Source organism: Neodiprion pinetum, chromosome 4 (assembly GCF_021155775.2).
Source record: "Neodiprion pinetum isolate iyNeoPine1 chromosome 4, iyNeoPine1.2, whole genome shotgun sequence".
Classification (NCBI taxonomy): domain Eukaryota; kingdom Metazoa; phylum Arthropoda; class Insecta; order Hymenoptera; family Diprionidae; genus Neodiprion; species Neodiprion pinetum.
The window spans coordinates 41308849-41332867 of NC_060235.2; the positions used below are offsets into that span (position 1 = coordinate 41308849).

The window sequence follows — 24019 nt, forward strand, 5'->3', positions numbered from 1 at the left end:
CGACACCCACGCCATTAGTTCAACCAATCGCCGACGTACATTTTTCTAAATTGTGAGTTACCATCATGTGACTGATTGCTGCATGGTAACGGTTAGTTCAGATTGGCAGCAGCACCATACGGTTCTCTACTATCTTCTTGTAGAGATAATTCTATGGTTCAGTACCGCCGCTTAGTCCACACGCAAAACATGGCGGATTGCAAGGGTGCGTTGTGTGATTTTATTTATTAAAATATATCCTACTATTGTTTGCTTGGATGCAAATTCTCGATATATCAAAGCTGTGAATGTGTTGAAGATCGTTGAAACTTTATTATCGCTTTGTGAATTCGCATATAAGAATATCTGTGACAGTTTGTTATTGTTTGGGACATTTGATCCCTTCCTTTGATCACTTTCACTCTACATGTACTGAAACCTCACGAATATTTAATGAATATTAATTTTAATAATTTATTCAGAGAATACCGACGAGAAAAATTGTCCTCGGCCACCGATTATCATGAAGTTGGATGCCCCGGAAGAGTCGAGCGAAAACTCGGCCAATGGTCAGAAGTGACAAATCAACTTATACTTTAAAGTTCATCAATATTTTTGATCAAACTAGTCAATTTATGCTTAAAAAATTTTGGTACAATTTTTAATTAAGAAAAATCATTAAACTTAATTATCGTAAAATATTTTCAGAGGAAGGAGATGGACAATCTGGAGGACCTGACTCACCAAATTCAAGTTCTACAAGCAAAGGTGATAGTAAAATACATTACGAGTTTTATCACAATTCACATGGATTTGAAAAGTTTAATAATGATGGATCAAACAATAACAAGAACAGAATAGCAAAAAATATTAATATCAGTTTTAAATGCTAATATGGAAAGGGAAATATCGATATGAAAGAATCATCCGATGATAAGCCTTAATACTTTTACACATCGATGACTTTCACTTCGGAATTTTCCAAGCTCAGCACAAGTTCGTTTTAGAATATAACACGCACTGGAAATTATACTGTCTGCAACTTCAAGTTTTCTGTCAAAAGGAAAAATTCTTCCAAAAGAATCAAGTCATGAGACAGTTAAATGAAATTATCCAAAGTATATCAAATCCAGCCAGATTCATCTGATGCATTTATTTTCCTTTAGGAATTTACTCATGACTCTTTTCTACTCTGCCTTGATATTGACATGTTAGAGGTTGGACATTCATATTTGTGAAAATTAAAACTTTTTTACATAATGTTAGTATAATAAACACCTCATTATATCTTGTCTTTGTTTCACAGGTCCTATACTAGCTGCATCCAAGTTTGGAAACTCATTTGGAGTTAGTGAATTCTCAAATTCTAGTAAACCAAAACCAGCGTTGTTAAGGCCGTCGCAGTTGAGTGCAGTGACGAATAACCCTGGGCCATCTACCAAGAATCCGTTACAGCCAGCAAAGTTCCACAACCCGTTTATAAAAGTAACGGATAATATTGAACTCGAGAGTGATAGCAGTGTTACAAAGAACACAGATAAAAATGAAACTGTAAACAATGACTCTAGAAGTAAAGAAGATACGAAGCCAAAGTTTTTACCCCTCGGCGTGAATACTAAAGATAATGAAAATGGTATAAATAACACTGTCGCTCCGAGTGCCTCAACACCAAGTTTTATTTTCGGACAAAATTTGAAGGAACGAGTTGCCGTTGGAAATGACACTGAAGTTTCTGACAGCTCTGAAGAGCATGAAACTAAAGACGAAGAGAGCAATGAAAATGGATCCTCGGAAATGTTGTTTTCTAGCGCGGCTACAGTCTGCAGAAGTACTAGCCGGCCTGGTTTAACACTTTCTCAAGCTGCGCAAGAACTCGAAGAGGCAAGCAGAGCTAACAAACGTAAATACAGCCAGGTAACACTTCTTACTGGCGAAGAGGATGAAACTAATGTATTACAAATCAACTGCAAGCTATTTGCTTTTGACAAGGTACTTATAATTGTTATATAATCTTTTACACTAACATACTCACTTGCACAGTTCTCGATTCTTTAGAAAGTGAGTTCGAAAAAGAAAACAATATGACAAATCTGCATTGCACATACCAAAAATTTTATGATCATTATACCTAAGTGAGATTCATCTGCATTTTATTGTACTAAATTCTGACTCAAATCTTAGGGCACCAGTGGGTGGCAGGAAAGAGGGCGAGGAAGTCTGCGATTGAACGACAGGGACGAAGAGTCAAGACTAGTAGGGAGAGCAGCCGGGACTCAGAGGCTGGTCCTAAATACAAAAGTTTGGCCCGGAATGACTGCAGAGAGAGCTGGACCCAAATCTTTGAGGCTTACAGCGATGGATGTGCATGGGGACATCAGAATCTTTGTCGTTCAGGCAGCCCCCAAAGAAGTTGATCAGCTCCATAGTCTTTTAATGCAGCGATTACGTCGAGCTCAGGATCGTCAGCCCAAGAAGTTAGCAACCGAACACTGACCTCACAGAAATATTGATCCCTAGTGGAGCTCACCCTTGACTCGACTCAATCAATATAAGATTTTCGAGTGAAATGTCACGTTTGTAAACTATAATTGTTTTCGTGATGTAAGGACCGACTTTTAGCATGCTGATAGCTGCTACATAATTTATGCATCGATCTATCTACTAAAGTTGCTAGCTTTCGTGTATACCTCCCAATATTTTCTGAGTACGAGGAATTCCGACACCAATCATGAGGTTTTTCTTATTGTTTTGATGCACCCAAGCCTTTTTCTAATCATTCCCAATTGATACGTCGTATTTTTGTTTTTTGTTTATTTTTTTTCTTAAAAATATTCTCGGTTTTTATTTTTAGCATTTTTTTTCTTTTTTTTTTTCCGTCAACGTCACGTAACAGGGTTGTTAAAAAGACGAAAGAAGCTACACATGATGAATAAATAAATATAGGTATATACAAATATATATATTCATGATATATAGGATAGGAAAAAATATCTAGATAGGGATTTTGAGCGGTATAGAGTGTTTATTAATTCGAACATTTCACAAAAAAAAAAAATTAACGTGTTATTTGTTCAAATATTGTAGATAAAGGAATTTACGTTGCACGGGAATCTCTATCTAGTAGTTATTAAATTTCATTCGTATGTATTTTTTTCTTTTTTTATACCACCCTGTACAGTGAGGTCAACGTTTTTTTTTTTTTTTCTCTTTTTTTCGATTTTGTTATCGCCGCTATATTAAAACTGTCCGACGCACGCTCTCACAGACTTATTGTTGTAAAATGAAGATAAATAAGTTTGTAAAAGTAAATATTAAGGTAATAATTTGAGTCAAATACTATTTACAGTAATTCAAATGGACATTCTATCAAATAAATTATCAGTAATAACACTTAAGCGGTAGAAAGTGTGTAATTGTTGATTAGTAAGAAGAAAAAACGAGAAGAAAGAAATGATAAACGCATTGTAAAACTCGTCGATTGCGTTAAAATACAGAATTTGCATTAAAGAAACAAATGCCCCTTGACTTTATATTTGAGTACGTCACTCGATTTTACACAATCATTGGAAAGAATATGATATTTATTTTTAGTACCTACCTATTGTATTAACTTTTTGCAATTAATAGTTATGATTGTTATTTTAGTATAATTATTTCTATAATTTGTAGCTTGTAATACTGAAATTGATGAATCAGCACAAAATAATAATTTTTGATCAAATCAAACGGGCTGTGGGCATCAAACGGTTAACAATCTTTGTCAAAGATGGCTCCACAAGGATCGTTATATGGCGGGCGGTATTCAACAGGCCGATATTTATAGACACAAGAGAGTTTCGTGTAAGCGTATAAAGATTTGGGCGTCAAAGTCCAGGCCCTTTGCATATTAAATACACACACTATGAGATTTATTTGCGAATTTTTTTTTTTTTCAAACCAACGGTTCAATCTCGATAAAGGAATGTTTCCTTACTAGAGTTTAGTTTCATGAAGATGACAGTAGTGCCACGGAGTATAATATAGTAAATTATTTTGAAGTTGACGGAGATATAGTAGATACAACAATCACCGTTCTAGTGGATATGTACAAATATTTTATTTTAAGAATGTAGTAGTCTACACACTTTTAAACACACATTTTTCATCTATTCTTTGAATATCAATTCTTTTACTTCATCAGGCATGCACACATAGACAGCTAATATTATTTTAATTCAATTTACAAGTTCGTGGATCCGTATAGGTAAATAAAAACACCTCTCGATAAGTCGTCGACGATGTTTTGCGCCATGCTCGGATTTTTCTCGGAGCACTAAGAGTCTTCTCCAAGGAATTTATACTCTTCTAGTTAGTAAAAATGATGTTCACTGGTTCTCGTACCAAACGAAGAAGTACCACTGGCGGAGGATCTGGAAGAAAGTCATCTCTTGAGCACAGTCGTCCACATTTACGTGCCGGCGTTGAAGGATATACTTACAGGCAAGATTATATCAATGTTTGAAATATTCCGGCAATATTTCAGATCAAATCGATTCAGTCGTATTGTCATAATTTTATACTGTGGGAAACAAATCTCAGAAAAATCAGTAATACGAATGACGGTCCTGAATTTTCAAAAGTCATTCTAATTGACTGACATTAATGAGTTATTACACTTTGATGATCAGACAATTTTCTTGGTTTTCGGAAGACCATGATTCGATATATTTATTTCCATCATTCCAACAATTGAAACCTTCCAATGTAAATAAAATAAATTCCAATCAAATTTGCAGAGCGAAAATAGTGCGGCACAGATATTCACCCACTCGGCTAATCGTTAAAGTTTATCCCGTTTAAAATTTCTTTTGGTAAACAGCAACTGAGAGATGTACTTTTCTGTTTGTCAATTTTAGAACTAGGGTTCCAGCTTTGGTGGATCCAACAGATCTTCCACCAGCTAGTTCGGGCGGAAGGACTTATGTATATAGAACAAGGATACCTCATAGAGAACATGACGCTGGTGCTGCATCGAGATCCTCTCCTGAGAATAATGTTGGAGGTCCAATAACTAGGAGAAGAGGTGCAGTTAAACATAACAAGGTTCACATTGTCCGAGGGCATCGATTGGTCGCCAAGTTCTTTAGACAGCCAACATTTTGTGCATTTTGTAAGGATTTTTTATGGTGAGATTTGAAAATTAATAGCACATTTCTACTTGCTTACATATACATATATATTACATATATATATATATATATATATATATATATATATATATTTGTATAAGGATCAGATATTGTGATTAGGTGTAGCGTTAACCGATTCGGCAATTTATAAACATAAAATAGGCAGTTTCTCTGTCAGTCTCCGAATCCACAATAGATTAGAGATGGATTTTTCGATGACAAAACCAGACAGACGAACAAAATGAAACCATGAAAGGTGTGTTTATTGCCAATATGGATTTAAGTGGTGATAACTTGGTCGTACAAGTCCAGAAACTGCCGCTTCCGATTTGTCATTAACCAAGTAAATAGAAGAAAATAAAAGATCGCTATCTTAGAATCGACACTCTAAAATTCCAGCTCACCTTGTTATAAATAAATCACATTGCTGTTCCAACACATTGTTTAATCGACCCCTTTACATAGATATAGGTACAGTTTAATTGAAGCTTTGCCTTGTAGAACTGTTTCAAACAGTTTCAGATTAAAGAATATAATTTGTATTTGCAATTTCAGGGGTTTTGGAAAGCAGGGATATCAGTGTCAAGGTTCGTGTGCATTTACGATTATTGTTTATCTTAAATCAAGCCCTGATGAGATAAAAACTAATGTACAATATTTTTCTATTTTGTTACAGCATGTCAGACAGCAGTGCACAAAAAATGTCACGATAAATTGTTAACCAAGTGCCCAGAGAGCGGTCGCGAGTCGGAAACTACAATTGTAAGTGTTAACATTTCGATCAGAGAACAATCTGTTTGCCAATTATGCATTACTTTCACTAATTTTTTAAATGATATTTGGCTATATTGGAACACTTAGAAATTAATTTGCTTTTACGTGACACATAATTAATATTCTGAACATTACGAACGAACTGATATCCTCTACAGTTTTTTTTTTTCGTTTCAATTTCAGTATCTAAGAGAACGCTTTAAAGTTGATGTACCACATAGATTTCGACCCCATACATTCATGTCGCCAACATTCTGTGATCATTGTGGATCTATGCTGTACGGTCTTTTCAGACAAGGTTTGAGATGTGACGGTGAGTCCAAAAATATTGTTAAGTTATTCAAAAATTATAGTTATAAGTATTCACTGTTAGGACTCACATACGAAAGTTTTTTTTTCCCCATTTGATAGCTTACATCAATGTGATAGAAATGAGTTCTAAAATATAACGAAGAACAAAATTTCCTCTTAAGTGAAGCATGATTACCAAGATCAGTTGGACAATTTTCGCAAACATTGCCTACTCGATGATTTGAGCTACAAAGTGTTGAAAGAACTTTCGAAGAAACCATAAACTCTTTTGCCTGCGGTAGAATGTATAAATCAATGGTTTAGCGAATGAAACCTTAGTATTGGTATCTTGACGTTACATAAGCTGGCAGAATCTGTCATATTAAATGAAATTCTGCGATTAGATTATCTTAATCGTAATAATTTCACAGGAACCCGTGGCATTTTGAAGGTAGATAAAGTTAGATCTGTTTAATCGTTAGTGCTTATGATTAAAGCATGATTATTGAGTACATATGTATATGTATATACATATATATATATATATATATATATCGCATGCGTGCAATTAATGCAATTAGATGGTGTGATGAATTGCATGGTTGTGTATACTTTGCCGATGCATTTTCGTGTTGCAACTACTTGTATTCGTTGGGTTATTAGTGTTTAGGTGTATAGTTAGACGGTAGAAGGCTTATATACTAGAATTCTATTATTATACTAGGTCGCTGGCTTACACTCAGTCGGTCTTGGATCTCCAAACCATAAGAACGTGCTCCTTAACTAAGTTTCCCAAATGTATTTTAAATCATTCTAGTACGTAGTTAATCGATTTGAATATCATCTAAATAATGCCTCGCTATGGCGATGGCTCTCCGTACCAATTTGGTACGTCATTTTCAAACCACAGTTCATTGATGACAACTACAGGTTTCGGGCGGTAAGAAATTTGCAGAATTTTAACCAAGTTAAATTAACCGTTTGCAAATTCCAAGCCACGTATTGTCATTTTAAAATACTCGCGTATTTTATAGAACCACTGCGACTATCTCTGAACTTTTATTGCCATGGACAAAACACTTGGCAATGCTTTCTATGTGATTCTCTTGCACGCAGTGTTAATTAATACTACTGATCTAATTAACAAAAGTGAACGGGTGATTAAAGATCTATTTAAAAATTTGATCACTGATATACGTGTAGGCAGAAATTCAGGAAAATTCAATTGTGCTCGCAAACACGCAATTAGTTTAAAGCGAACGAATTTCTTTGATATTTTTTTCTCACCTCACATCAAAACTACCGCAAAAAAACTTATGTAATACATTTTTTTCACAGTTTCTTAGGAACGGTACAATAGATTGAGCTGAGGTTTTCGTTTCTTTATCTTTCTCTTATATTTACTTTGGAACAAATATTGTAAATAGTTTATGCGTCTCGGTCGCTAATATATTTTTAAACCTACCAAATTACCACACGGCTACTTTCAGTCTCTTTCACTTTCGTCACTCCATTGTACTTGCGCCATTGCAAGAAAATGCACCTTAACGAGTGGGATTTTTAAGGGTCTAGCTTATCACAAAATAATTTTTCAAAATTCTGGGTATGAGACGTTGCCTCTTGTAATAAACTACAGTCAGTGTAAAAGCGGTTACCATATCCGATAACATTTTATTCTGAATATCAGTAGTCATCGAAGAGAATCAATATTTTATCGCAATGTTTGAAATAAATAATAACAGATTGTGGCAAAACGATGGATTTAACAAAATGTCTCTGCGTTGAACTGCTCCTCTGATAATATTTCCTTTCGAGGAGTACAGACTCCTTGAAACTATTTAACAATTTTATTTATTTAGCATACATGGTCCCCTGGTATCGCGGTACTCGCCACATCTCTCTACGATATCTGAATCTCCGCTGAATCACCTGCGGCGTTATTCTCCGGTCGTTGCAGTGGCCTCAAGACCGAAAAGCGTAGACACAGCAGACATAGATGTCTCGACTCCCAGACATTTATCGCATACCGAGGGTCATGGACGAAATAGGGTGCGAAGAGATAGACCGACAGTTAGAATCAGATCCCAGGCACTTAAAGACAACCCAGCGCTAAGAGAACTCAATGAAAAACATGAGAAAACAGTCGGAGAACTCCTTGTGGAGAAATTTTTGATCAGAGATAAATCGGAAGCGGATCCTATCAAAATGATTAAAGCTTATCATCAGCCTAGCTTAGAGAGGACAGTCAATGAAGCGGTTCAAAAGAAGGTAACCCGGAGACTGACTCGCAGACGATCTTCGTTAGAGATACCAACAGATTCTGAAATAATAGCCAGAGAAGTTATAATCGCTCAAGCGCAAGCAGTGGCTTTGGATACTTTGGTGGAACAGGAACAGGCGCAGATTAAAGTTGACGCGAGAAAGGGTAGATTGGTCAAAAGAAGCATGTCTCGAGACTCAATTTCCGTTCCAGTACAGAACTTGGATAACGAGACGGATACGATCGAAGATTCGGAACGAGCTGGCTCCGTAAAGAAGACGTTGAAGAAGATAAAAAAAAAGAAAAAAACTCTCAACAGAAGTCCGTCACAGAGTGAAGACTGTGACGAACCTGGTAATGGGACACAATATATTACACAAACCAAGTCGGACAGCAACTTAACACTACGAAGTCAGTCATCAGTGGAACTTGGCGAGGAGAGGTCGAGAATTAGACCGCAGAAATTTAAAATAGAAGCTTCTAACAGTGTTGGTGATTTTTCAACGCTATGGATAAACGCATCATCCGCACCAACTAGTCCTGTGTCTACAGAACAGTATCGGGAATCAATCAGGCTACCTGCGCCGAAAAGTAATAAAACTACTTCGCTGGCTAAAGTCATCAATGAATTACAATCGAATGAAAATGACGACGATTCAGTCGTTGTGGCGTTGCCTAAACAATACGTCAATGATACATCGAGGAACAGTGTTTGCCTTACTTTAAAAACTGTTGTTAAAGAACCGGCAGTATCTAGAACTCGAAAAATTGGCGTTATAGGAACTGTGTCTGATAAATATTCTCCTATAAAAACATTGGGTAATTCAAAAGATTCGATAAAGGAATCTAGTACAGCTGTCAACTCGAAAGTTGAACTCACGGGCAAGCACGACAGGTATACAGATGTAGAAACGTCGGCAATAAATACAACAGGTCTAGTTGGGAGTGTTGAAAATTCTTCTGACGTAATTGAAAAAACAACCGTCATTGTGGCTGAAGGTATCAAAGACCGTTCGAAAGCTGCTATAAAAAAACCTGAGAACGCATCTAGGAATCCTAAGACGCCAATCAAGAAGTCAAATTTTCAATTTAACAATATAGGCCTGAGGGAAGAATCCCAGAACCACAGTAACGCTTCAAATTCAATAGAGGAAATATCAACTTCACCTAAGGCGATCGACGATGTGTCTATAACGGATAAAATATTAGAAAAATCTTTAAATCATACTGCGGAGCTGACAAAACCAAGCAAAGAAATCGACAATGTTGGCACTGTTTCAGAAACAAAAGTGATTATAGAAAAGTTAGCACCTGCGTCACCTATTTTAGACGTAGAAAACAAAGCTGGTTCAGTTGCACCGAGTGCTCAGTTGCCTGAGGTCGATTTTTGGGGTGAAATTGAACCCGAAACTACTTCGATCAAACCCAAGTCAAAATTATCTTTGAAAGTGGACAAACCAGTCAGTGTCGATGAACCTGTTCCATCTGTAGAAAAAGAGGTACCCACTCCGATCAAACCCAAGTCAAAATTATCCTTGAAAGCGGACGAATCAGTCAGTGTCGATGAACCTGCTCCATTTGCAGAAAAAAAGGTACCTACCGTAACTGCTGAGAAACCATTAACAATTATTGCTGATAATTCAATTGACAGAGAGACTGATTCAAATGACCATAGGAGATTAAACGGTACTTTGCAAACAGTGAGCAAAAAAGTTTCTGAAGAACATATTAAAGTAGACGATGATGTTGCATCGACAGATGTGAATACCACTGTTGAAAGTAGCGTTTCAATTCCGTCAAATGACAAGGTATCTGAAATAAAGAAATCCTTGGAAGAAAACGCTTGTATTAAAGATCAGGACACGAGCGAATCTGAGAAGCTAGAAAATGCAGATACTACCAACATCGTAGAAAGCCAAGATAATCAAGATATAGATGAGTTACCGACGCCTATTTCTGCCAGTGGAGAAACAGCAATAAATTCTGGATTCGACGCTCCTCTCCCGACGATAAACATTGTGGCAGCTCCAGCTACGCCAGAAGTAAATGTGGAATCAACACCTCACGAAGGTTCCAGTACACCGACCAACGAATGGCCCAATGCAAATTTAACAAAGGATAAATGGGAGAGCCAGAATAATTTGTCAGAGGTTGGTGATTTTGACAAAGAAACAACGCCCACACCGCCTAGCGGTCCAGACCTCAGCACCAGTGCTCAATCTTCGAAGAAGAAGAAAATTATTAAAAGAAAGAAATCAGCAGTTAAGAAATTGGCAAGCGAAGAGAACGGATTGGTTGAAGAAGCAGCGAAGCCAGTTCCAGAAAAGTCTCCGAAACCAAGTCCGCAAAACTCGGCGCAAAGTTCAGCGCTAAATTCGCCGCGTTGCTCTCCAAGGTCAAGTCCCAGAGACAGTCCCAAACAGAGACCCATGGATCTGATTAGAATGTTCTACACAACGCCAGGACCGCTGCTGACAGCTACACCGAGAGACTTGTCCAAAGTAAGAAGAGGAGGAAAACGTCGGAAACGTCCTGTGTCGATAGCTTCTTCAGCGAGCGATAGCACAGAAAGTGCTAGGAGTACTCAGAGCACAACGACAGAAAGCATCGAAGACACTAGTTCCACTTGTACCGAGGGTGGCGACGAGGCAAAAGATGATAAAAGACTAACATCCATGAGAAGCAATGACTCTGGCTTCGATGGATCTCCAAGACTGACAAGTATATATATTTTTATCACTCATTATTACAGCGAGCTTTCTTTTATTTTTGCATAATTTAAATTACAGTGGATTGAAGTGTCGTGTGGTTTATGCGCTTATCTAACTATTGTAATTAACACACGTCCGGGTGGATAAGCGTTTCTTAACTTCGAAAATATATTGCGTAAATGCAGTGACAAATCTTGAGTAATGCTTTCAGTCAAAATCTCGGTGAAATATAGGGGATTAAATAAATGGGATAAATGTGCCTATCGATAATTCATAGAAATTATAATCTCAGGTTCGAACGATGATTTACAAATTACTAATGATATTACTTATGTTTGTCGCTACTTTTGAATGAATATGTTGATTGTTTCACTTGTAATCCATCCAAGTCGACTTTAAACTTTCAATATGCCACGAGATCCTGTGCTGAATACAGATCAGATGCTAAAAGGTATGTGGAATAAATTGTACCTGCATTTTGACATGTAAATATAGATTGCGACATGGCCTGTCATAAGAAGTGCGAAAAATTGACTGGAAATCTGTGTGGACTGAATCAAAAACTTGTTGCCGAAGCTTTGCAGGCTCTGAAAAGGGGTAAGTCAGCCTGTAAGTTATCCGACGTCTTTATTTTAGTTGTAAGCAAAGTATTTGAAAAAAATTCTGTGTGATTGAGAACATGCGATGTTAGCTAGTTAGTTATGACCGATTGGAATTTTGTAAGGTGTTATTACGCACAACAGAACCTATTTATACGAAACCCTACCTCTATTCACTTACAGCATGACGTCAGAAGATCTATTTCTTTTAGATGGATCTTCTGATGGGCTCTGCATGGGTGCCGCTGCACTGTGTATTATTGAAACAATTTATCTCTAATACATTTTCAAGTCGGAATTGTAACGGTTGATTCATATATTATATAACGCTTAACGTTAATGGAGAATCAATTGTTCATTTGATATAACAATAAGTAATGGATCTTTTAATTCGCGAATACTGCTGAACAGATTCTAAATATAAAACGACCGGCTGCCAAGTCTATTCTTGAAAAATGTCCCCCCAGCCAAATTTGCCAGAAGTATTTAAATGCCAGTATTAAGGCAATTACAATGCTCGATGGGAAAAATGTGCCAAATGAATTTATCCAAGAGTGCATCAGAAATTAAGTGGATACCAATGCCCGAATAACTAGCTACTTTGACTGGCTACATAAAACATATGGTAGGATGAGATATTTGAGATAGCAAAAATGCTTGATAATATTAGGAACAAATTGCTTATCTTCTGCCAGTTGAAAATCGCTTTGAATGTCAAATTAGAAGTTAAATAAGTCGAATTATTTGAATCGCAATATGGTCGCTCGGTATTCTACATGAACAGGTATCTAGTGAATGGGAATATTATCGTATATGTATATATTTATGTACAGTCTGTTTACAAACAGATGGGTTTGTGCTAGCAGGTGCCAATCTACGCGATAAATTATTCTCAATTCCGAGTTCGAAGTTATTATAAAAGACTGGCTACCAATGAGCATTAGGTTTGCATCTGAGTTACTACTTTGAAAATCTTTTAAGCAAAGCGGTTCGAATATACTTTTAACAGCTGAATATGAAGTTCTATTATTTTTCTAAATATAGACGTCTTGCGACGACGATTAACTTATTACCAATGTTGCTAATTACCTGTGAATATGAAGTTTGTAAATTTGTTTAAATGAGCCTGGGAACCTATTTAAAGTATGTGTTTTAGATCTTGGACAACTTATCAATTTTATCACCAATTAAGGTAAATTAATCTGAACACGCTCTTTCAAGCAAACCTTCACCTTTAACGAAATCTGTACGTAATGTAAATATTTACTCTGATGTTGCCGTAGAGAAAAGGTGACCGTGGCATTGCGTATAATGTAAATATGCCTGATTGATTGTGAAATATTGATTTTTAAATGTTTGTTATTAGCTCCGTCGCAATCGTCGGACAGCCAGAATTCAGAAAAGTCAAGTCGATTTTCAAGCGGACGTATCACACCACCAGCAACCAATTTGCCAAGATTTAAGAAGTATTCAGTGACTGATTTCAATTTTCTTAAAGTAAGTTTAGAAACAAATTTTAAATAACGATATTAAAATAGTTTTGTGTTATACAACAAGAACTTGAACCTATATCCACGTGTTATTGTCACGTGTTTAACTTTATCTATTCTTAAACATCTTCTATAATCCATGTATCTGCTTGGTAATACATGACTGGTTTAATATTACAGCTCGATTTTTGAACACTTTCCAGGTTTTGGGTAAAGGAAGCTTTGGCAAGGTGTTGCTAGCAGAGCTGAGGGATACCGATTGCCTCTACGCCGTCAAGTGTCTGAAGAAGGATGTTGTGCTGGAAGATGACGACGTAGAATGTACACTGATCGAAAGAAAAGTACTGACTCTAGCGACGAGACATCCGTATCTCTGTCATTTGTTCTGCACTTTTCAAACAGACTCCCATCTGTTCTTTGTTATGGAATATCTCAATGGCGGTGATCTTATGTTTCACATACAACGATCTGGGAGATTTCCTGAGCCTAGAGCGCGCTTCTATGGTGCTGAGATATTGTCCGGTCTGACTTTTCTTCATAAAAAAGGAATCGTTTACAGAGATTTGAAATTGGACAATGTTCTATTAGACTTCGATGGACATATCAGAATTGCTGATTTTGGCATGTGCAAACTACAAATATACCTCGACCGAACCGCCGACACATTCTGCGGCACTCCAGACTACATGGCTCCGGAAGTAAGTGAAATTTAGCAGTTGCCAATCCATATTGCAAGTCAAAGTACCTGACCAAATAGCGAAGCCGGACAATGATTTCTGATTTGTTGTGAATCTAATTTCGTTATTCATACGAAACCGTTCGTGAATAATATTACATTGACCTGACATATACAAAAGTAATAAAGTATATTCGTCTCCTATTCTCTGCAGATAATAAAAGGGCTGAAATACAATCAGGCAGTTGATTGGTGGTCGTATGGTGTTCTTCTGTACGAAATGCTTACTGGTCAGTCACCGTTTTCGGGATGCGACGAAGACGAGTTGTTTTGGAGTATTTGCAACGAGAGGCCGTTTATACCGCGATACTTGAGTCAAGAGGCGACTGATCTATTGGTTTGTCTGTTGGAAAAGGACGCAGGAAAACGATTACCTGGGCATGAGATCATAATCCATCCCTTCTTTCAGGTATATATAAACTTGTTAAATACTGTTAATTTCCAGTATTTCATGCCTAATATAATCTGTTTTAACTCGCACATCAAGGCTTTGAAATTTATGAGCATCTTCTTAGTTGATACACTTGTGTATGTCGCAACGATTTCCGGTTATTTAATAAAAATACGATATTGTGCTTTGGATGTGTCAAAACATGAATTTAAACTTTAAAATGTCAGGAATTTACTGTGAATGTAAACTTAGATTTTTTACATTGAAAGTGAAGAAAATCGTGGTATGCGGATTCAAATTTTTTGCAAACGGCTTAGGTGAGGCAATTTGTTTAAGAAAATCCGAGGACGAATTGCAAATGTTATAAATTATAGAAAAATAAAAAATAAGAAAAAAAAAACTATGTCGAAATAATGAAACAGAAAAGAGAAATATTCCTCCCACGGAAATCAGTATTAATATTCTGCCAGTCTAGAGACTGAGGTATATTTATTTTTGTACCTCGTAAATATGGCATACTCGAGAAGCGATAAACGTAGAACTACCGCAGCGTCCACAAACTTTCAGCATATTAACTATTTGTTGATTCAAATGTATGAATAGTACACAAGATATCACTTTTATACACTCGCTGCTTACAGTCTGTGGAAGCTATTGTGTTATAGAAGTCTCAGTATTACGGACATGTTTCACACCCTGTTCTCTACTTCCTGCCTTTGCACACAGATATAACTGCACCTACCGGATTTTTATATAAATATACTACGCTTCTAGGGACTATCCTGGGATAGACTGGAGAGAAGACAGCTGGAGCCGCCCTTTAAACCAGCGCTTGAACACACCCTTGATACCCGATACTTTGATGCAACATTTACTGCCGAACGACCTCGCCTCAGCATAGTGCCGGAGCAAATCCTCATCTCGATGGACCAGGGAGTCTTCAGAGGATTTTCTTACACAAATCCCAATGCGACCGACTGATGAATACCAATTTTACTAATTACCTAGTGTCGAATGATTTACTAGTGTGAAAACCGATAGCGGTTTTCAGGTTCAGCTTGATATCAAGCGCCGAAAGCTAAGCCAAGCTAGGCATCTTCCGACGTTTAAAATAGATGTATTTGACGTCGTTTCAGTTTTACGATTGCGTCGTGACACACAGGCGCGCACACACACACACACACACACACACACAGAAACAGGCGCGCTACAGACATAAACGTATACAAGGAAGGAGAAAAGGGAAAAAAAAAGCAGACAGAGAAAAAAAAAATAAACGAAGGAAAAAGAATAAATGAGATAGGATATACCTGTCGGTGAGAAGGAAAAAAATAGAATTCACGGCTATGATCTTTGTTTGCATGAAATAGAGATTCGCCCGGCCCATCTTCTAGTCACGCGAAATATTTAACGCGTCGCAAATAAGAGTTTTGCTTATACGTATTGTATACCCTTACGTCTACATATGAATTCGTCTCTTCGTCTTCTTGGGCTCACGTGGCCGTGGCTGTAAGTTATTAATACATCAGAAGTATCTTATATTATTATGGCCACGATAGATAAAGTTTTGAGTGTTTTCCCAGTGAAAAGACTCTCTTCTTCCTCCCTCTTCTGCCCGTTTGGCTTCGTACTCGCCGGGCTGCGCTAACTTTAGATATTCCGAGGAAGTAGCAAATCGGCATTAGTGCAGTTTTGCTTTCGTTATGATATCTGAAACGGTTCTGTTCAGTGTCTTTAACACGAATTCTAACGGGATTTGTTTAATATAAACCTCGTTCTCTGGCACCGATTTTTATTGTTGGATCATTGATTTTTTTCCCCCCATCGATAATCACTAAGACCGTGCCAATTCCCGTACTCACGTAACTTCATCTATACAGCACCAACAATTTTGGCTCGGAGAAAGTAAATAATAAAATTGCGTTTGCAAACGATATACGAATGTTATGTTAGAGAATCCCATACGATACCTGTGTATTACATATTTTTACAATTTAATTCGTAAAGTTTCAATCAATTAGTGAAACGTACTGTAAGTAGTACGTATAGATTTAAGGTAACACATGTATCATGATAATTACCGAGAACGCGAAGCAGCAAGACGATAAATTTTTCCTCTGATCTATATTGCAGCACATTGGTAACGGAATGATTAGAATAATTCGATTTACAGACGGGCAATGTGGAATATGGTCAGAATGATGCGTCATACGTGTATGCTTCATGCATGTATGTACTTGGAAGTCGGATCTGACGATAACGAGAAGTACAGACTTATTTCACGCTACTGTACGATTGCAGGGCGACTGCGGGGCGCCTGCAGGGCCGCAAAATGCATCCCGTAATCCCGAGAGCGTAAAAGCGAGGGTGTTCTATTATAAATAGATTTTTCGTGTCTGCCTTTAGGTGCGGCCCTATTGATGCTATTTTTGAACTCATACCGAGTTGTTACACTCCTCTGCTCAGTTCTAAGGAGTTTTGCCTTGCAACAACGTTCTTGGAGCAAAGATTCTCTTCGTTATTTGATACGAATTTCAAATCAAATAAACCGCCGTGCGCGATTTCGAGAACAATAAATAAAAAAAGATATACATATATATATATAATCACCCATCGAGTTACAAAATTGCGTGATAAAACTTTGTCAATATAAAACTTTTCGTTTTTGTATAGAATATTTTGATACAACGTGTATCCATGTGTACATATTTTTATAAGAAGGGAAAAAAAAAATAATGTTATTTTTAAAATAGAATTTAAAATAATCGTTGAATAATAATAATTAGTGAACTTAATTTAATAAATATAACAGATCATATTAATATATACGTATATAAATTAAATCAGTGTACAAAATAAAAGTTATGCATGCTAATAGGTAAAAGTCTGGTATCGGTGATTACTCCTAGAAACGAAAATAAGAGAAATAAAATTTTTAAATTTATACAACAGAAGCAAGCGAACAAAGAACGTAAAAACATGAATTTGAGTAAATAGTTTTGTAAAAAACTTTTTTCAGATATAAAAATGTTCAGTTCGTTAAGACTGGCCAGTATGCGCTCGCACAAGAGTCGAGCGAGACCAGGAAGCGTGGCAACTTCGGCGAGCTCTGATTCCGCCCGTCCAGATGAAATGTGCCAGCAGCAATTTTATCCAAATAATTTTTTGGCTCTAGATGAGGGAGAGGGATCCAGTCCGCCTCCTTCTAGCGTCTCTTCAAAAGTAGCTCAAGTCAGGGTCGAGAGGGAGGGCGGAAGCCTCGGTGTTACACTTAGAGGTGGAGTCGCCAGAGCTCTAGTTGTTACCGGAGTTAGAGCAGACGGTCCTGCAGCTAGAGAGGGACGAGTGAGACCCGGCGATCGACTGCTGGCAGTCGATGAGACTGAACTGCGAGGCCTCACATTGGCAGAGGCGCAAAGAGCTCTCAGAAGAAGCTCCGATGCCCTCGTAGCTTCCCTGACCATCGAGTATGATGTCGCAAATATGGAAGAGGCCCGTGCAGCTACATCAGGGCCACTTTTGGTTCAACTAGAGCGCGGATTCTCAGGTAATTTCTTTGAAATATAGGAATTAAACAAGAATGCTGTCAATCTGCTTGGCAGTGAATTTGTACTACGACCAGAGTTGATTTCGTAATTTGAATTGCTTGCTTTTCTTCAGGAGAACTAGGACTGACCGTCAGAGAGACACCGAACGGCGTTTGCATCGAGAGTCTTCGACCAGCCAGTACTGCCGATAGATGCGGAGCGCTTCAACCGGGCGATCGGCTTTTGGCGGTGGATGAAATGCCTGTTCAAGATGCAGTGACTGCGGCAAAGTTACTCCGCAATGTTTCGGACAATTGTCGGATAGCTAGATTGCAAATTTTACCCCGACCTCCGAGTGCCTCGTCCAGAACAGTCAAAAGGAGGGCTCAGCCCCAAGCTCAGCAAAATTCTACGCAAACATTGTACACTAAGGAGAGTTTGACTGTGGTCCTGAGACCCGATCACAGAGGTCTCGGCTTATCGTTGAGGCCCTCGGAGGACCGTCTATCGTATGTAATAGACCTGCTGGAAGCCGGTGGTCCGGCTGAGAGAAGCGGGGTTCTCCTCCCTGGAGACAAGGTTCTTGCCATCAATAGAAGAATGCTGAGAGATTTACAGCCAGCAGAAGTTGCAGCGCTCTTAGAAGCCTCTCAGGTAAACGTATCTTCGCAGAGGTGTATGCAGGGTGTAATTTGGTGAATAACAAGTTTTTCTACCATCAGGTCGAGTTGGTGACAGAATACAAAGTCGGAGGGGCGGTAGTCCCTAGTTCTGGTGTGTTCACAGTAAGGGTAGCGAGACCGCTCGGCGGGCAACCCGACCTGGGGCTAACGGTAAACGAAGATTTAGCTATTGCTGAAGTTCGTCAAGGCTCCTTAGCCCACCGAACTGGAAGTCTGGCACCTGGAGATAGACTGTTGGCTATAGATGGTCAAAAACTGAATTCAGGAGATCTTCGACAAGCTGCTCAACTCCTACATAGACCTGGGAGCTCGGTCGTAGCTCTTACAATAAGAAAACCAGATATAGTCACAGATGGAAGGTAGAGTCTGATGTTGAACCACAGTTCAGATACATAATTGCTCACATTTTCATAATTGATGGGTAAATGATAACGGAAAAAGTTGGTAACTTTTGAGAATTTTCATTTCGTCACCAATCAACAATTTGATTCGATTGGTTACCGTTAGGTTTAGTTAAAAGTATGTAGATCGGACGTCATTTACATAACAGGTTTTATCAGGATCAATTAGTATTAAGCATTATTATTGACAATAACGTCAGGCATTTTATCTGGTGCGATTTGTTGCGGTGCTCGTGATATCTCAAAAATGGCTCATCTGATTTACTTAAAATTTGGACACAGTCATGTGATTAAAAAAAGTCAGACTGTGGCAAACAGGAACAATTATCCTAGTTTACTGTCTCCAAATTTATACTAAATTGCTCGAGTCCTTTTCGAGGTTTTGTGGGAACTACAAAATACGTCGCTGAGCAAAATGATTGACGTTATTGTTAATAACAATGCTTCATATTAATTGATTCCAATAAAAAAAATACATGAATGAAGCCCCATCTACATACTTGTGAATAAAACAGGCTTGAATCGAATTTAATCGCTGGTTATGGAGTTATAAATTCCCAAAATTTACCCACGTTCTCAGTTGTCTACTCGTATGATACTCCTTCACAATAAATCTTTGCAGGGAATCGAATATAGGAAACGATACTGTGCAGCCACAGTATTCGGGAGGCAATTTAAGATCTGCTAGAGAGAGTCTTCCGAGTGTAGACAGTGCCGTGGATTCTTGGGGAGACGCTGGTGAAGGTGTCGGTCCAGGACCAGAGCTGCTACGACTTTGGGAAACTGCGTCTGTGGATAGCGGTCAACTCGATTTATCCATGCCTCCGTACCCAGGGTTAGTACTAATCATTTTCTTACTGGATTAATTATAAATTTGAAATCGATAATCGAAAATCTTAGATCTCCTGGGCGAAATGGTACTGACAACAGATCGCAACAGATAGTTCACGTCTCTCTTCACAAGGATCCCGTCTATGAAGATTTCGGATTTTCTGTATCCGACGGAATGTACGAACGAGGTGTCTACATTAACAGATTGCGTCCTGGCGGACCGTGTGACGGTGTTTTAAGACCTTTTGATCGAATTTTGCGAGTCAATGATGCGAGCACCGAAGACTGTGACTGTTGTTTAGCTGTCCCATTGATCGCTGCAGCAGGTCCTAGGCTGGATTTAACGGTAGCTCGGCCTCTGTCTCCACAGAATATTACGAAAACTTTATAGATATAATATTATTATACCGATTATTAATATTCGTGCAATTTGACTGAGAGAAAGGATGGAAGGTAATTAATTACGAATCAAACAATACTCATCTATTTTTGTACGCGTGTGTTTATTTATAAAAAATATATATATTACAGACTGCTTTGAGCTAAAAATCAACTCTTCTCTTCTGCACTCTCTCCGTCCATACACACAAGGGTAACATATTCTCCCTCTTGCTCTCTCTCTTATACAACTGTACATTCTATTTAAAAATTGTCCAATATCATTAGTAAAAGAAATCTTGTCTTTAGACAATTGTCTGTAAACACTTCATTCGTGTTTTGTAAAATATAATTATCGTAGATAAGATTTGTCCGTTCAATATCTTGCGTACCAAACTTATTCACGGTATGTACTTAGGTCTAAAAATAAATATTTTCTTCAGAATGTATTTCGTTAGGCACAAACTTATGCGAAGTATTTCGAACCAACTAACAACTTAACAATAGATAAAGCTGGTGTTTAATATTTGATAAGTATTTAGCTTGATATTCTATGTTAGAAAACAACGGGTGAAAGGAAAGTTACACTGTTATTTCGAGTAGAGTTTTGATAAAACTGATGATAAAATACTGTTTTTTTTCTTTCCTTCTTACCGCTGAAGATTTATTTGGTGGGCTTAAATTTATTTGTGCCTAAGAAATGATTGAAAAAAAATCCAACATTAAAAAAAAACTAGGTAGTTGAATTTTATTTAAACTAAACTGCATGCAGTTGATGCTTGTCATCCTGCCAGCCATTGACCATAAACGGAGTGGTGCCATTTCGAATGGGAAAACTGTACCTTGGCAGCAAAGATTCTTTCTTTTTGGCTTGTCTCTGATCATATTTAGCTTTGTTGTAACAGAGGACACCTAATATGGCCAAAGTCATACCTAAGATATTAAGTCCTGTGACCGGGTTACCCAGAACGAAAAGACTGACGGCAATTACAAATATTCTTTTGCTGGCACTGGCTACAGCATAAGTAAGCGGTGTGACGATAGATAATACAGAGAAAGCAATGATATTCTGAAGCCAATTCAAAATACCATCGGCGAAAAGTAGCATTAATACTTTATAACTGACTTCGACGTTAGTCCCCGTTACAGGATCGTGCAGAAGACTTCTGAAGTCGTACATTAACCAAACTGGCAAGAACATAAACAAAGCCAATCGTCCAAGGATATGTAGAAGCCGTAAATGATGAACCCCCGTGTCACGTAATACCTGGAAGTTTATGATAAGATAAGTAATTATGGAGAGCAGTGAACTTGTCTTTGATAATTCATATGTGATATTTCACTTGTTACCTTTTTCGAGAATATATTCTGTAGCGAGAAACCCATTGTAGCGACTAAGGCGCTGAGTAATCCCGTCATGTCAAAACTAAGTTCTGTTAGGGTGGCGATCGCTACTCCTCCAATGATAGGAACGAGGCTGAGGTAGACAGTGTTGGTCTGCTTTTCACGGAGAATTATCCTCGACAGGACCACCGTAAAGAAGGGCATTGTAGCCTTTACTGGGACAAACCCAAATTTTCATAAGAATCCAATTCGCATAATGGTAGTAAGAATCGACGAAAGGTGACTTTTCAGTTACGTGATACGATGTACATACAAAAGAATATGAATATGAGGCTACCGCATAATATTGGATTACTTTGATATTCTTGTATTCAAGATTAGGAAATGTACAGGTATTTGCAAAATAGGTTTTCTCCATTGCCACGTTATTTTTTGATCAGTTATTTTTTTTCTTCAATATTGGAACCGATTTTGTTCATTTCATCTGAAATTTTCGTAGCCACGTGTCATGAGTAATCCCAAATTAAACAGTCTTCCGATTTTCCTATCAAGCAAAGCGCGGCTATTTAGCAATCGCCGGTATAATCTTTATTGCAGACTCTTTCCTCGTACCACGCAGTAACCACGTGTACGTGTGACCGCAGCTGAGATAACAGCTGTCATTATCAGCAGACAGCAGATTTGCGGCGCCTTTAGTAAACGCACATGCTAACGCACATGCATCGTGATAAGTGAATGAGAACTCTTTGACACATTTATTGTCGTTGATAATTGACTGGCTCGTAGCTTAGATGTTATCTCTGTAGAATATTCCGGGAACGAAGAAAGCGTGCATGAGGTAATTTCATAACAAAGTTCTATTTCGTACCAGTGTGGGCGTAGGAGACCGGGACCTTCCAAATACTGACGTGACTGAATACGGATGCGAAGAACTTGCCGAGGGCGAGGGGCACGATAAGGCGAAAGTAATAGGGCCACGATATGTCAGCTGCGTACTTTCGGACACCCCAGAGGTTGAAAAACGGGCCGGAATAAATGGTGATTGAGGTTAGCTGCACCATCGTCACAGTCATTGGAAACGGAAACTCGGACAGCAACATCTTGCCGATTACATTGTTGCTGCTTGACACGATGTACCACATTATACATAGGAATAATATCGTCAGCACCTCACGGCTGTCCCGTCTTTCACCCATCACCATGCCTGCCAATGCCCGCTCACCACACGACGTGTCTTGGTCGCGACACACGACTGAAAATCCGAAACCGAAACCCCCGAAAAAATAGTAAAAGTACCACGCACGCACCGATATATAGGTATACTATATACTACATACATGTATGTATATATAGGTATATCAGTGCACGCACGTCAATCGCTGATCAACAAACTCATCGAGACCGTCGAACGCGTCGTATTTGTGAAAGAAATCTGACTGAGCATGTTTTTACTGCCCTCTGGTGAAGTTTTTTCAGAAATATTGCAGGAGCGATTTCGTTGAAGGCGTCCAGAATTTCGTCTCGACGAGTTTTTGTTTCGGTTGCGTGCAGTAGTCACTATAGTGGGTATGAATATGCTGATATGATACCTTGACTGTATATTGTAAGTTGGGGTTTGTTTCTGTAATGGACAGTAACGAGACAATCGGTGGGACGTGAGCAGCGACCGGCAAGCAGAACTTTTCCTAATGTGGAAAGTCTCGTTCATTTGATCGAAACATACAATTCGAATATTCTTGGAATCTTTGCCTGTTAGTTTGATCATGATCGGCATGCAGATCGACTAACTTTGCATTGAAATTATGCTCTAAGTATATATATTGTTGCGGTGATATATTCAGTACGTAATGGGAACAATTTTTATACAAGAATGTGACGTTGACTGAAATATCTTTAGTCAACGAACGCAATGTGTGTATCGGGCAGAGTAAACAATCACAGATCGCAGGTTTAGTCTATCTCGTTTTACTTGACCTTCGGTTACTCTGTTTGCGAGTTTTCAGTCAAAATGCTGTTTAAGTTCTTGCGCAGTCAGTATACGAAATTGTTGCATAACTCGGGCAGAATAACTTTGGTGCCATAATTCGATATACCGGTAATCTTGTGATCGCATCAGTGGTATCATGGTTGTGCGGGGAAACACGGCAGCATTATTTGAAAATTCATCATCTAGATCCACGAACACGTCTTCATTGTACATACATACCTGCCATCATTACCAGGATCGTTGATCATACTTCAGGAGTGGTAAGCATCGTTGTATTCATCATGCCATTTTTGCGCAAATTTGAAATTGGCATGTAACTTATTTCTGTTGAAATTTCGTTAATTAAAATCGCAGGCTAGTCTGCGTTCTGTAATGTCATTATGGTAACTGTTATACCGACCTCGATGCGTCGATAAGTTGATGGAGGAACTCTTACCGACAGCTTTCACATACCGATTAAGCGCCGTGT

At 38.2% G+C, this 24019-nt stretch overlaps 4 protein-coding genes and 1 long non-coding RNA gene across 7 annotated transcripts; 3 read left to right on the top strand and 2 right to left on the bottom strand.

Moving 5' to 3' along the window:
- The first annotated feature begins 103 nt into the window (after positions 1 to 103).
- On the top strand, positions 104 to 2705 carry RanBP3 (ran-binding protein 3). Its single transcript, XM_046624776.2, has 5 exons — positions 104 to 205; positions 462 to 548; positions 688 to 747; positions 1286 to 1968; positions 2161 to 2705. The coding sequence occupies exons 1-5, from the start codon at positions 154 to 156 to the stop codon at positions 2470 to 2472; spliced, it is 1194 nt and encodes a 397-aa protein (XP_046480732.1). The 5' UTR covers positions 104 to 153; the 3' UTR covers positions 2473 to 2705.
- Positions 2706 to 4292: 1587 nt separating this feature from the next.
- LOC138190939 (uncharacterized) lies at positions 4293 to 5577 on the bottom strand. Its single transcript, XR_011177063.1, has 2 exons — positions 4457 to 5577; positions 4293 to 4388 (listed from the first exon to the last, which is right to left on the bottom strand). It is a non-coding gene; the product is annotated as an uncharacterized lncRNA (long non-coding RNA).
- A 1366-nt stretch (positions 5578 to 6943) lies between these two features.
- LOC124218242 (uncharacterized) lies at positions 6944 to 16188 on the top strand. Its single transcript, XM_046624772.2, has 6 exons — positions 6944 to 7152; positions 8072 to 11193; positions 13149 to 13279; positions 13476 to 13970; positions 14163 to 14417; positions 15174 to 16188. Exons 1-6 carry the CDS (start codon positions 7064 to 7066, stop codon positions 15378 to 15380), a joined length of 4299 nt encoding a protein of 1432 aa, XP_046480728.1. The 5' UTR covers positions 6944 to 7063; the 3' UTR covers positions 15381 to 16188.
- Positions 16189 to 16489: 301 nt separating this feature from the next.
- On the top strand, positions 16490 to 20664 carry Grip (Glutamate receptor interacting protein). Of its 3 annotated transcripts, XR_006883003.2 has the most exons (6): positions 16490 to 17946; positions 18060 to 18580; positions 18649 to 18968; positions 19633 to 19845; positions 19911 to 20294; positions 20373 to 20664. XR_006883003.2 is itself a non-coding variant. In XM_046624773.2 (5 exons), the coding sequence occupies exons 1-5, from the start codon at positions 17427 to 17429 to the stop codon at positions 20230 to 20232; spliced, it is 1896 nt and encodes a 631-aa protein (XP_046480729.1). In that variant the 5' UTR covers positions 16490 to 17426; the 3' UTR covers positions 20233 to 20664. The 3 variants fall into 3 exon arrangements, 2 of the variants coding, with proteins under 2 accessions (XP_046480729.1, XP_046480730.1); XM_046624773.2 differs by having other exon boundaries at positions 19911 to 20664; XM_046624774.2 differs by having other exon boundaries at positions 19941 to 20664.
- Positions 20326 to 22952, bottom strand: LOC124218246 (solute carrier family 35 member E1 homolog). The gene is made up of 3 exons (XM_046624778.2): positions 22432 to 22952; positions 21570 to 21778; positions 20326 to 21486 (listed from the first exon to the last, which is right to left on the bottom strand). Exons 1-3 carry the CDS (start codon positions 22763 to 22765, stop codon positions 20977 to 20979), a joined length of 1053 nt encoding a protein of 350 aa, XP_046480734.1. The 5' UTR covers positions 22766 to 22952; the 3' UTR covers positions 20326 to 20976.
- Between the last annotated feature and the right edge of the window lie 1067 nt (positions 22953 to 24019).